The following is a 13,027-nucleotide window of genomic DNA, read 5'->3' on the forward strand; positions in this document are numbered from 1 at the left end:
CGACTTCCGTCTTTTTGTGGTCGCCATTTTGGATTGAGAGTTGGCTCACTTAGAGCAGATAGCGGTAGCTAACAGGCTGGCCTGACAACCAGTGATAGTACAAGACTCACCCAGAGGACACTTGGTAGTCCTGGCAGTCATCTTTTTTTGAAGTATACTGTTTTCATTAGATGTGTACCACCCCGCCCCGCCTCTAGTTCCTCCAGCTAGCTGGGAGCTGCATCAAAGCAGATGTGACTGCTAACTAGCTAGCTGAGTTAGCTAGCTGTGGAGCATCAGCACCGGCTTTGAGGAGAGCGACCACACCACCATCCATCTGCCCGACCAGCCTGTTAACTTGCTCATTAGCGATTTATGTTGTGAGGCGCCCAGTGTGAAGCGAGCCCCCAGACGTATCACAAGGTGAGTGAAACGTATCGCTTGAGTTCGTCAGTGAAAATGAAAATAATAATAACAATGCTAACCGGCTATACAACGCTAGCTTTAATGCTAACGGTAAGTAACCAAGCCGACATGAGCGGGCAACACAGCTAATGTTGGCTAACGTTAGCACACAAAGCTACAAACGTGTACTTCGAAACATCTGATTTCCCAAATCTCTGCACACAGGGGCGGAGGAAAAGTCACAGGTCTGCTCTGTTTCGCTGTGTCTGACCGTGACAGCTCGTATCAGTAATGAAAGCTAACTTAAAGCATGCCCGCTAAAGCAGTGCTGGGCCCTTGAAGGCACTGAAATACTGAAAACTGATCATCCTGCCATCATATATAAATATGATGCCAGTGATTCACAGATTGGAGACGTGTTGAAAGGGTGTGCCGCCTGTTTATGAAGTCAGTCATTATATGATGGCCATTGATTGAACTGTAGTGGTATTTTTAATGCTCATTGAATAACTACCTTGCTGCAAGTTGACTTAAAATTAGATTTACCTCAAACTAATAGGCAGTATATTTTCTGTTTGTTAGGAGACATGTATCAACTTCCAGTGAATAACCTAACAAGAATCAGGAGGGCAAGGAAACAGGTGAAAAAAGCACTTGGAGACATTGGACTGGAGTTCTGCAAGGAGGCTGCAGAGGTGAGGTTATTTTAATTGGGTGTGAGTAGAAACATGGATTAAGACACATGTCTCATTACATGGTTGCCATGGTCATGGAAAACCAGGAAATGTTATGGATTGTCACGATGACACTGCAGGCCTGGAGAAGTTATCTATATATATCTATATATTATATATATATATATATATATATATATATATATATATGATATTTTTTTGGGGGGGGTCTTTAATTTCAGTATAGCTAAACAGTGAGGTGAAAGTATGGGGATGATACACATTAAAAGGGCCGCAGGCTGGAATCAGACCCAGGCAGCTGCAAAGATCTCAGCTTATATGGGGTGAAGACACTACCTGTTGAGCTACAGGTCACCATGCAAATGTATTTTCTGCAGCTGTAAACCTAACATAACCCCAATATGTATCAATATGCAACAACATTTTATTTACTGTCACATATGTTTCTTCAAGTTCTCAGAGTGTTCTGTCTTCATCTTTTCACAGGAGTTCAAAGAGTTTTGCCCGAATGAGCAATTTGTGAAGGGCAGTCTTTGCCTCGATATCTGCGCATGGGATCCATCATACTCTAAAACACAGGTAAATCTTACTTTTGTGCCCAAGGCCTCTTCAAATCCATATGCATAAATTGTCGTATATGCCATTGACACTTAATGCCATTGTTTTTCCTTGATGTCTTTCAGGAGTACAGATCAAAGCCATTTTGCTGCACAGAGTGCCCCTTTTCTTCCAAGTACTACTCAGGCTACAAGAATCACTTCCGCAATGTGCACAGGAAAATCTTTGAGAGTAAAATTCTGCTCAACTGTCCATACTGCGCATTCATTGCAAGCAAGAGAACTTTGGAGACACATGTTAAAATATTCCACATACCCAGTGCAGCACGGCAGAATTATGGGAACGCACAGGCAGCAGCATTGGGAAAGAACAAGGACAAAGCGTATCTTGGCAGACCGGGTGATGGAGTGGAGAAAGCAATGTACTTTTGCAAAAAATGCACCTTCCGGGACACACTCTACAATGTTGTGAGAAGACATATTTACAGGGAACATTTTCAGCATATTGTGTCACCATATCTTGGTATGGTTTCTGAATCATCTGTCAAAAATGGTGCTAATTCTGTCAATGGCAACAACATCCTCTGTAAACGCTGCCAGTTTTCCACTCGTAGCTATGAGGCTCTAGTGCAGCATGTTATAGAGTACCACGAGCGCATTGGTGCTCAAGTAACCACCATGATTGGACACGCTAATATAGTTGTCTCCAGGCCTCAGTCCCTGCCAGTACCTGCCCAGAAGGCCCCTCTAATGATGAGCAGGGGACACACACTTAGACCCGACCAAATAGCGCAACCAGTAATTGGCTACTTAAAGCCAGTGCCCCCCACTGTTAAAAGTCAGGCCTCCATCACAGCCAGTCAGGTGCACGTCACAGGTCCTGTCAACACTGTGGCTGAAAATAATGCTGCTGGTGTAAATACAGCACAGACACAGAAGTGGAAGATATGTACAGTTTGCAATGAGCTCTTTCCTGAAAACCTCTACAATGCTCATTTCGAGAACGCACACAAGGCAAAGAAAGTGTGGGCTCTAGCCAAGTACATCATGAAAATCCACAATTTCACCAGCAAGTGTTTGCTTTGCAACCGCTATCTACCCAGTGATACGCTGCTAAACCACATGCTGATCCATGGGCTCACCTGTCCACAGTGCCACGCTACTTTCCACAATGTTGAGAAAATGATAGAGCATGTGGCTCAGACTCATCCTGATGACTTTGTTGGACCACCAGGCGCATCACCTCTGACCTTTGATCTCACCGTCAAACAAGATAAGTCCACTAATGTGCAGCTTGTCGTGCTCACCTTTAACATGAAGGAGTCTGTCAACGGTCAAGATCAGTCTGCAGCCACTCAGAATAGCATTCCATCTCTGGTCAAAGTCACCGCTCCCAGAATGATTGAAAAGAAAGGTGAACCACTTGGTAGAGGTCTCCCCGCTCAAGCTCACAAGCCCGAGGTCGGGAAGACTCTATGTCCGCTGTGTTTCACCATCCTCAAAGGCCCCATCTCTGATGCTTTATCCATGCATCTGAGGGAGCGACACCAAGTGCTCCAAACAATGCATCCTGTTGAAAAAAAGATGACATACAAGTGCATTCATTGCTTGGGAGTGTATACCAGTAACATGGTGGCCTCCACAATCACTCTGCATCTTGTGCAATGCAGGGCTGTTGGTAGAAACCAGGCAGGCCAAGGTTTCAAGTCTCCCCTGACTCTCAACTCATCCGGAGCGGGCTTCCTCAAGAGGCAGCCACCAACACAGGCCACGTCCAACCCCAAGAAGCTAAAACTGAGCAAGGAATCAAAGATTTCCTCAGCAAGCATTGGATATCCGTCTGATGGCCTTGCTCTGGATCCCAGAAGCTATGAGCACAAGACTTATGAAGCCAGGAAAAATTTCCTGACGGCCTACTTCAATCGGCGGCCATACCTTTCTCCTCAGGAAGAGGACAAGCTGTCAGCAAGCCTGTGGCTGTGGAAATCTGACATCGCTAGTCACTTTGCAAACAAGCGGAGGATGTGTGAGAGAGCATGTGAGACCAAGAAGCTGTCTGTGCTGCTCGGCTTTGACATGCACGCTCTGAAGAAGGTTAAGCATGACTTGATCTTTGAGGAGAGCAAGTCTATTGGCACCTCAGTGGGGAGATCTGTAGGCTTCAAGTCTGGTACTCCAACCACAGACCTAAACAAGCAGGTTGAGACACTAAACTGTACCTTGAAACTCAGCACATGCACAGAGACTATTTCCATTGACTCAGACAGTGAACCAGAAACAGAGGAAAAACCTACTGAGAACGGAAATATTGACTCAAAGCAAGATGAGAATGTAGAGTCTAAGGAGGAGGTAAACCTGACGGAAGAGCCAGTAAACCTGACGGAAGAGCTGGTAAACCTTACAGATGAGCTGGTAAACCTTACGGATGAGCCGGTAAACCTTACAGAAGAACCTGTAAACCTTACAGAAGAGACAGAACCTCTGAACACAGATGAACCAAAACCTTTGAACACTGACAAGCCCTCCAAAGAGGAGAGCTCTTTGCAAGATGGGGAAGCAAATGCTTGCATGACTCTCTGTTAGTGTTCATACTTAGCAGTGTGCCTTGGTTGAGAAGCGGTGTGTAAATTAAGACAAAGGAAAAACACGTCTACAGATGGTTACAAATCACAAATATTTGGTCAAATGGCATGGGTGACTAAAACTATTCAATTCCAGATATTTACCCTGTTACCAGTGTCTGAAAGAAGGAAAAAAATGTTACATCATAGTGCATAAATAAATGGCATATGTAAGTGACATTGTATATATATAGCCTTTGTTCTTTGTTAGTTTCTTCATACACTATGTGTTATTCACCTTTAACTGTCACAGGATTTATGAAATTATTACAGCAACTTCCCCACTTCCATAGTTTTTTTTCCCCCCTCGACTGTGACAAAGAACTGTATCATATTGTCATTTCACATTTAGAATGTGTAGGATATGCTAATTGCTTATGTACATGTTTTAATAAATATGTTTGTTAAATAAAAAAGTTCTGATCTTTTTTCCCCGTACACCAAACACAGTCTGTGACGATTATCTTTTGGGTTAGGTCATACGAAAACAACTATTTTAAAAACATGTACAGATCAAAGCAAAGCTTTAAAAGTTTAACTTTGTCAGAAAAAAATCTGAAATTTGTCTTAAATCCCAGGAAATCAACTGTTTCATATAAATACCAAAACAAAAAACAAAATGTAATCAACGGAATCATACAACAAAAGCTACAAATCTGTTCTTAGGAAGAGGTTTTAATGTAATTGGTGTCTAATCGCTACAGAAAAGTAAAATCTCACTTAATAGGTGCAGTTAGAGGAAGAAATAAAAAAGTTCTGCAAATACACACTTTTGTAAAGGTAAATTTATAAATGGATGTTGACAATTGGTCACACATTACTGAATTTTTTTATTCATCACATCAAGCATTAAGGTGTAAAAAGTATACATGATTAAAATAACCTTTTCTTTTTTTTCACCAGAGGTTTAGGAATAGTAAAAACTGCAAACCTTTTTACAAGCTAAGGGACTCCATTAAGTTCATTTAAAATTAAAATAATCAAAATATGTCCAGCTTTTGTATGTCACATTTTTAATTAAAATGCCATCTTTTTTTCAGTGTGACAATGAAGCGACACAGGCAGGTCTTGAGCACGACCATGTGGATTTTATAGATATGAAATGTACACAGATGGATTTGATTGACATACATGACTGGCTTTCCCCAAAGACTTTTCAACTTGAAAACTTTTCTCAAAAGGACTTTGTTTATGGATTTGTCATGAACAATAGCAAAGATAACTTTCTGTTTAATGACATTCAATCCCTGAAAAATTGTATCTACACAAATCCAAGTATATGAAGGTGAAACCAAGGTTCAGTGTGTTTCATAATGATTTGCTTTCTTGTGTGAAAGCCCTTAAATGCATGTTAATGCATGTGAATATAAGTTATAACAAAAGCCCTGGCCTTCAATTTAATTTTATTATCATTTCATTTCTTTATAATATATATTTATACATTTGATACCCCCAACTTCTTGTCTAGTTTAATTTGTTTCTTGTCTGTGTTGTTTGCACCTATTCGTAATGATCTAATCCTAGATTTCAAAGCCATGTTGTTTATACAGTACTGTGCAAACGTCTTAGGCAACCCAAAGCTTTATTATTTAAGCAATGCCATTATGATCATAGATATTAATCTTCAGTAGTCTCTTTACTAAAATACATCCAGATCATACAGGAAATATGTACAGTTGTAGCCAGTTTCCAGTGAGTCAGACTGTCACAAATTGTGTATGTAATGCTCAACAAAGAAAGGGATAAAGACCAGTCAAGGAAACATAACAAAAGGTAGCTCAAACGATCAACATTGAGCTTTTGGACTCTAAAGGCAACCTGGTGTAAATACACCAGAAGATTAATATTGTAAATCTCATGATGTCTGCCCATGAGAGTTTGAGACATGCTAAGTAGAAAGGGAGGTCAGACTAAATACCTGCAACTGATGAAGTTGTTAAATTCTGAAATATTTGTGTTTTTAATACTATATACATATTTCCTGCATGTTCTGGTTGTAATTTATCAAAAAGAGAACTGAAAAATAAATCTGTATGATCACTATAACCGTGCTAAAATAACAAAATTTAGGGTGCCCTTAGAGTTTTGCATGATACTGTACATTCATTACACAAAACAGTACCTAGAAAAAAACGTTCATGTGCGTAGACTGTATATAAACTATCACTGTGTAATATGTGCTTTATAATTTAAGTACTTCTATTTAGAAGTATATAATACTCTTTATATACAGTCTCTGTTGACATGCTTTTTTAAATGATTTTGCTTTCATTTCACGGGCCCCTTAATTTCCGGTCTATTTCGGACGCTGATTGGCGCAGCGGCAGTGGGAGGCGGGACTTCTGGCTGGTACAGTAGCAGAATTGGCCAACCGCCAGCGAGCATCACAGTCCAGGCCACAGAGTGCAGCTGCAATGATGTCCATATTGTGTCTGCCTTCGCAGCTACAGCTTATAATAACTCAATAGCTGCACTTTCAAAGTCGGAAATAACCTCCCAGCAGTTGTAAGTATGACTGTCAGTAATTATTACCTCATATCCGTCCCGTGGATGTAGTTTGTAGTCGGTTTTGAAGCGTTTCCTATGGACTGTTTATAAGCAGCTAGTTAGCATAGAAAGCTAAAACTGAGTATCTACGTGACTTGTAGCCAGAGCTGTCAGGTGTGGCAGGTTGGCAGCTAAATGCACATATCTGGCTTCTTATTCGTCGTGTAATGATGTAATGCTACTTAGTTGATATTTATATATATAGTTGATATTTAGCTATTGTTTGTCAACTCGTGCTTATTTTCAATTGCTTGCTAACGTTACAATGTTATTCTCACCATGTCAGTTATCCATTAGTTTTCATTCATTACTGTAAATCTGTCAGCAGATTACTGAAACGTGAGGTGAACATTTTACACATTATTATTGTTATGCGCTAATGCAGTGCCTTAATACCTTAAATCAACGTGCAGTGTAACTGTATGCCTCAGCAACGATGATGTAACTCACAGACTTTGTGTTTTCTGTGATGGTTTACACAACTCAGGCAAGTTTCCTGGTGGATTTTAATGCCCTACAGAAATTCAAGGGATGGTCCTCTTTTTTTTTTTTATTTTGAAGTGGGGTTGTATGAGGTACTTATCCATATTCAGGGAAACAGATACAGAAGATAACAGTCTGCACGTCTCCAGTTTGGAGAAGCAGGCTGGAAGGCATTGAAGCTAAGCAATGTACTGCTGTGGAGGCTGTCCGTATTTTAGCCACCTATTAAAACACCCACCTAAAAAACTCAATGAAGTGTACATTATATTGAGAGCACTTCACCTGCTTTCTTTCATGTCAGCCAGTGTTTTTCAACAGAAAAATGAAGGCATTATATCGCTCTCTTTAAAGCCAGACTCCATTGACAAAAATCATAATTTCAGCTCCCTCAACACAGGAGCTGCTGGTCTACTGCTGCCTTGTACACTAAATTTGTGTGTGTTATTGTGTAACTTTTGCATTTAAGATGATTAGTGCAGATTCACCAAAGTCTCACTAACATTAACTAACTGACTGATGGAAGCAGCAGTAGACCAGCAGCTCGGTGTTCAGCGAGCTGAAATGACTGTTTTTTGTCAGTAGAATCTGGTGTCTTTGCTGAAAGCATAGAAAACAGCTTCCCTGTCAGAATGGTCTATCAGACAGAAAGGTAAAGAAGTGTAAATGCTCTCAATGTAGCGTTAAACTGATAATGATTTTTTTAGGTGGCTGAAATATGTTTTGTTGTCGATCCCCACCTAAGGCAGTACATTGCTTAGCTTCTGTGTCTGACTCCAACCTGCTTCTCCAAACTGGGGCCAACTGACATCTACTGTATGCAATATACTGACTATGAAAAAGTACTCCAGACAACCCCACTTCAAAGAATCTGAACTATCCCTTTAATGGAAACCAATGGATGCTAAAAGACAGGAAAAAGGTGTTTGCTTACAGGAAATAATGCAACCTTTTCCCCTCCTGTATGCTTCCAGGCTTTTATTGCTGGCTGATACACAAGGAGAAGAAGCTCTGATGTGAGAGACTTGCTGTGAGGATGACAGGAGAAACCATGGGGTCTGATTAGGCTTGCGGTGTGTTGGAGGTTCACAGTGTGGAAATAATGTCGTACAGTAACAGAGAGCTGGTGGAGTTCTTCATAAGCTACAAGCTGTCGCAGAGGAACCACCCAGCGTCTCTGCTGAGGCCAGAGGATGCTGGTGGAAGGACTGAAGGAGACAAGGCCAACTCAGCTGCCAGTAATGGCTTGCTGGTTAACAGCAGGAATGGAGGCGGCCAGCCGGGGACATCTACATCCCCACATGGGGACATTGAGGCTGTAAAGGCAGCTCTTCGGGACTCAGCAGATGAGTTTGAACTGCGTTTCATGCAAGCGTTCAGTGACCTTTCCTCACAGATTGACATCACTCCTGACACGGCCTACCACAGCTTTAAGAGCGTAATGGACGAGGTGTTCAAGGATGGAGTCAACTGGGGACGTGTAGTGGGCCTGTTTTCCTTTGGAGGTGTGCTGTGTGTGGAATGTGTAGAGAGGGATATGAGCGAGCTGGTTTCCCGCATCGCAGACTGGATGACCATGTACCTGGATGAGCACATCGATCCATGGATCCAAAGCCAAGGAGGATGGGTGAGTCAGCAGGGGATGAAGTCAGCGTGCAGCTTTATTAATGGAACTGTGGCTGTGTTTGGTACAGTGGCCCTCAGGGTCAAAATACTACTTTTTTTTTTTTTGAAAAGGCCTAAATATAGTATATGATATGTCAACATTTCAGTAAACACACCATTTCATGAAACATAACATTTCACAAAATTCATATTTCATAAAACAAAACCCACATTTCAGAAAACAAAATTCCACAAAACTCAACATTTCACAAAACACATTTCAGAAAACACCCCATAGTTTGTGTTTTGTGAAATGTGGTTGTGTGTTGAGGGCCTTAGTCTCGGGATGTGTTGACCCGATACAGATCTGTATCACCTTTAGTTCTATGCAACGAGGTATACAGACTTTAAATGTGGGGGGAAAAGAGCACACGGTACCGGGTATTGGCATATATCAACAGGTGAGATATTGGAATTATCTGGATTGAAAAAAGACTGTGTGACTGTGTGCAAAGTGCATGTTTTACTGCCTTGCACTTTGCAAGAAAAAAACACTAAAAACACTGCAAATCTGCTTTTTGACCATAGATTACTGGCTGCCTACAGGCTTTAAAGGTGGCTCTGAAAAAAGCTTGATTTTCATGGAGGATGGCAGATTACATTATTATTTATTTATTACATTATTTCTTGCAACATCTGAAAAGTACTGATGCCTTGATATTATCCACTACACACCAGTTCAAAAATATAACACTTGCATTTTATGTTAGAGTTTTGCTTCACTGTAAACTTAAAAAATAAACAAACATTTGTATTTTAAATATGAACATATTTTCCTTTCTTTGTAAGTAATATATTGACAGTATATATTATATCTTCGTTTAAATGAAAGTAACAATTCCTCCGATTACAAACAAAAAAATGTGAATTAGTTTAACTGTAGAAAAAGATTACAATACATGTGTGCATAAACACATAGTGTATACAACCTATATGTAGATACCCGTATACTGTATACAAACATACATACATATTTAGAATATAATTAAAGTTAGTACTATTAATTTATGTACTACATGCACCAAAGGCAAAGATGCACATGTATAAAATGATTGTCTGATATACTGCAGTTTCATAGGTAACTACTTTCATATTAGAAAAAGCATTTTTTATGTGCTAAAGTAACAATATTTTTGGCAACAGTTGTACATTTTCAAAGTATTGCTTTATTGTGGATAGAAAGAGATGCAGATATTGTCTTATAACAAAATGTTCTCTTCTTTGTCTGGATGAATGTTTGATTCCAGGACTGCTTTGCTGAGATTTTTGGGGAGGGCAGCGCTGCCGAAGCGAGGAGATCTCAGGAGCGTCTGAGAAGATGGCTGCTAGTTGGAGTGGTGGTACTTATGGGAGTGCTGGTTGGTGTAGTCATGGCCAAGAATCACTGAAGGTGCTGCATCTCATCCATCATGGCACACCCTGTGTAATGCTACGCCAAGAAAATAAAATAGTTGATGTTTACAAAATGCCCAGTCTGCTTGTGCACTGACAGGATGTGGTTTGGCGGTGAAAGCAGTTTGTGGGAGCATCCATAATATGTAGCTTGGTGAGCTGTTACACTCCTCACCCTGCTTTGTCCTGTGTTTTTTTATTTCTTTTAACACACAGTGGAGATTTTCATTTGTTAAAGGGTGTTAATCTCTTGACTGGAAGTGCTTTAAATGATCCCGATAAGCTAAGAGACAGTGAAAAATATTCGATTGGTTTGATGAGACTGCTTATTTTTTTATTTTTTCCTTTGTGTGTTATCCAAGGACCAAGTTTTATAACTTACAAACTGACAGAGAAAATAAGTTATACTTCTTTTTCACTGTGTAATGCTCAGATCATTTTGTTGGCTGTACTGGAGTTTTAGGCATGCTTCAAAAAATAAATATATTTATGTTTTTCTTGTGTCTTGTTTCATAGATTGTCTCAAACAACCAGTGTCACACTATACACACACACATATGTACAGTGTACTGTCAAGCTTAGCCCTGACTCCAACATGCTGTAATGTGCAAAATATCTCTCATAGGACTGCCATAGCACTGTCGAACGCTCCTGTTAAAAAAATGTATTACATAAGGAAACCTCTTAATTGCTGCTTACATCTCAGATTTATTAAAATGTGTAGGATTAAATTAAAGAAAATCTCAACTCAGTTTGAATATCAGGCTAAAAATACAATATTCTTAGCACAAAGTTTTCTGGGTTTTATGTGCAAAGGAAACATTTATATCTAATAAATACAACATTTTATCAGCAGCACATGCAGCATCAAGAATCATTTGCGAGATGTAACACAATGTTGAAATTGTCTGAAATATGGATGCTTTTAGCACATATGAAGAGTATTGCCTACACACTGAAAAGTGGTTACTGAGCTCATATACTGTATATTATGTATTTTTCATGATCATATATGTATGTCATCATCAAGACAATACCAAAAGCTTTACCCAAAATATTTCTCAATGTGCAGAATCTCATTTTACAACAAGGGTTTTGTTTTATAATCTTGATTAAATTCTGTTGATGTCATAGTCAAAAATATAACTTTGCCACTTTTACAAAATTATTGGAGCTTTCTACAATTTCTATTCAGCTCAATGTCATCAATATAACCCCAACAATGTACATGAACCACACACACACAAACACACACACACACACAGAGTGTGTTTTATCTCTAAACTGCAGTGTGTAGAGTTTTACATCCTGTGTCAGTTGGCGAGAAACTGGAGCTGCAGTGTTGTGCTCTGACCTTCAGGTGGTGTACATGTACCACATGTTTCAAAAGGAGTATACATTTAGCTGTGGTGGTTTCATTTAGTGCGAATTTATTTGTGGCTGTAGATATGACAGAGATGTGTTGACATGCATTCTGCTAGTCAAAAATGCATCTGTTTCCTCCTTCAGGAAGGCTGATTAATTACAATCAAAACATACATTTGCCAAGAGATGGTCATAACAATCTCAACCCTTAGAGAGTCTCATAGTGTCAAGATCAAAAAAAAAATCATTATCAAATCATGTGCTACCCTGTTACAATAGCCTTTATTACATCTTAAAGTAGTAAGCTCTGCAGGATGTAACAGGCTGAATGGAGACGAACACTGAGGGAGCAGGAGAGAGAGGGCCACTAACGGACGGCCTTCTGAGCGAACACGAGCAGCCTGTGGTTGCTAATCTATCCCCTTCATTTGTTGCCATTTCCCCAGAGCAGAGCTGACGGCTGCAGCAGATAAACAGCAGATAGAGGCAGTTCATTTTTCATATTTTTTTGACATTTAATTGTCTCGTGACTCTTTCACTCATTCTGATCGTTCTTGAGGAGGGAGTCAATGAGTACTTTAAAGGTTTCTCTACTTTAGCGTGATTTAGGGTAAACTTTGGCTAAATGTGGTAAATGGATTCAAACAAAAAAACCCTTGTTTCACCTTGTGACTTAGAACGGCATCAATGCATCAAATTCCCATCATCGGGGTCCTGGGGGAATCAGGGCAGTTAAGCATAACAATGGCTGACTATTCGTAAAGTTAATAAAACATCACGTATTTAATGGTTTTTGTGTGTTTGATAAGCAACAGGCAAAATGTTTATAATCAAAACATCTGCCTCAGAGTTGGTTTATCATCAAAACACTCATGGGAGTCACTGTGTGAGTCAGTGTGTGTGTGTGTGTGTTGTGGTTGTGTCCTGAGTGGGTGGCATGCCCAGATGTTAACAGGCTGTGCACAAATGAAAGTCTTATTTCTCCTTGAGGTCTGCAGTGAAGCATGGACGAATCAGTGTGTGACCTAAACGTGACACATTGATTTTGAAACCATGAAGGAACTCTTTTGAGCAACAAAACTGAGAAACGCTTTATTCTTTTATAACATGTTTGTCATTTTCAAAATCAATGAAGATTTTTTTTTTAAAGTGGAGATAATCTACCTACAGCAGTCCTTTTTGTGCCTTCAGTTGATACCAATGATTTATTGAACTCTCTCTGGTGTCATGTCCTCATACCTCAAGTGTACACGGTGCCCCTCAGCGACTAACTGACAGGGAGTGTGAGAGTGGCGGTGTCAGCAGCAGGTGGATGGTTTTG

The 13,027-nt window shown here is 40.0% G+C and overlaps 2 protein-coding genes across 2 annotated transcripts; both read left to right on the plus strand.

The window, feature by feature from the left end:
• The first annotated feature begins 26 nt into the window (after positions 1 to 26).
• adnpa (activity-dependent neuroprotector homeobox a) lies at positions 27 to 4,666 on the plus strand. The gene is made up of 4 exons (XM_042503399.1): positions 27 to 402; positions 967 to 1,079; positions 1,566 to 1,658; positions 1,763 to 4,666. The coding sequence occupies exons 2-4, from the start codon at positions 972 to 974 to the stop codon at positions 4,217 to 4,219; spliced, it is 2,658 nt and encodes an 885-aa protein (XP_042359333.1). The 5' UTR covers positions 27 to 402; positions 967 to 971; the 3' UTR covers positions 4,220 to 4,666.
• A 1,991-nt stretch (positions 4,667 to 6,657) lies between these two features.
• LOC121955462 (bcl-2-like protein 1) lies at positions 6,658 to 10,837 on the plus strand. Its single transcript, XM_042503435.1, has 3 exons — positions 6,658 to 6,762; positions 8,259 to 8,911; positions 10,197 to 10,837. Exons 2-3 carry the CDS (start codon positions 8,387 to 8,389, stop codon positions 10,335 to 10,337), a joined length of 666 nt encoding a protein of 221 aa, XP_042359369.1. The 5' UTR covers positions 6,658 to 6,762; positions 8,259 to 8,386; the 3' UTR covers positions 10,338 to 10,837.
• Positions 10,838 to 13,027: the final 2,190 nt, after the last annotated feature.

The sequence above is a fragment of the Plectropomus leopardus genome, chromosome 2, assembly GCF_008729295.1.
Source record: "Plectropomus leopardus isolate mb chromosome 2, YSFRI_Pleo_2.0, whole genome shotgun sequence".
In the NCBI taxonomy this organism is placed as follows: Eukaryota; Metazoa; Chordata; class Actinopteri; order Perciformes; family Serranidae; genus Plectropomus; species Plectropomus leopardus.

Excerpts from the sequence above, each read along its gene's own strand:
- adnpa (XM_042503399.1), top strand. The coding sequence starts at position 972 with ATGTATCAACTTCCAGTGAATAACCTAACAAGAATCAGGAGGGCAAGG. Across the intron at positions 1,080-1,565 it reads TCTGCAAGGAGGCTGCAGAG|GAGTTCAAAGAGTTTTGCCC; the intron begins GTGAGGTTATTT and ends ATCTTTTCACAG. Across the intron at positions 1,659-1,762 it reads CATCATACTCTAAAACACAG|GAGTACAGATCAAAGCCATT; the intron begins GTAAATCTTACT and ends GATGTCTTTCAG.
- LOC121955462 (XM_042503435.1), top strand. The coding sequence starts at position 8,387 with ATGTCGTACAGTAACAGAGAGCTGGTGGAGTTCTTCATAAGCTACAAG. Across the intron at positions 8,912-10,196 it reads TCCAAAGCCAAGGAGGATGG|GACTGCTTTGCTGAGATTTT; the intron begins GTGAGTCAGCAG and ends GTTTGATTCCAG.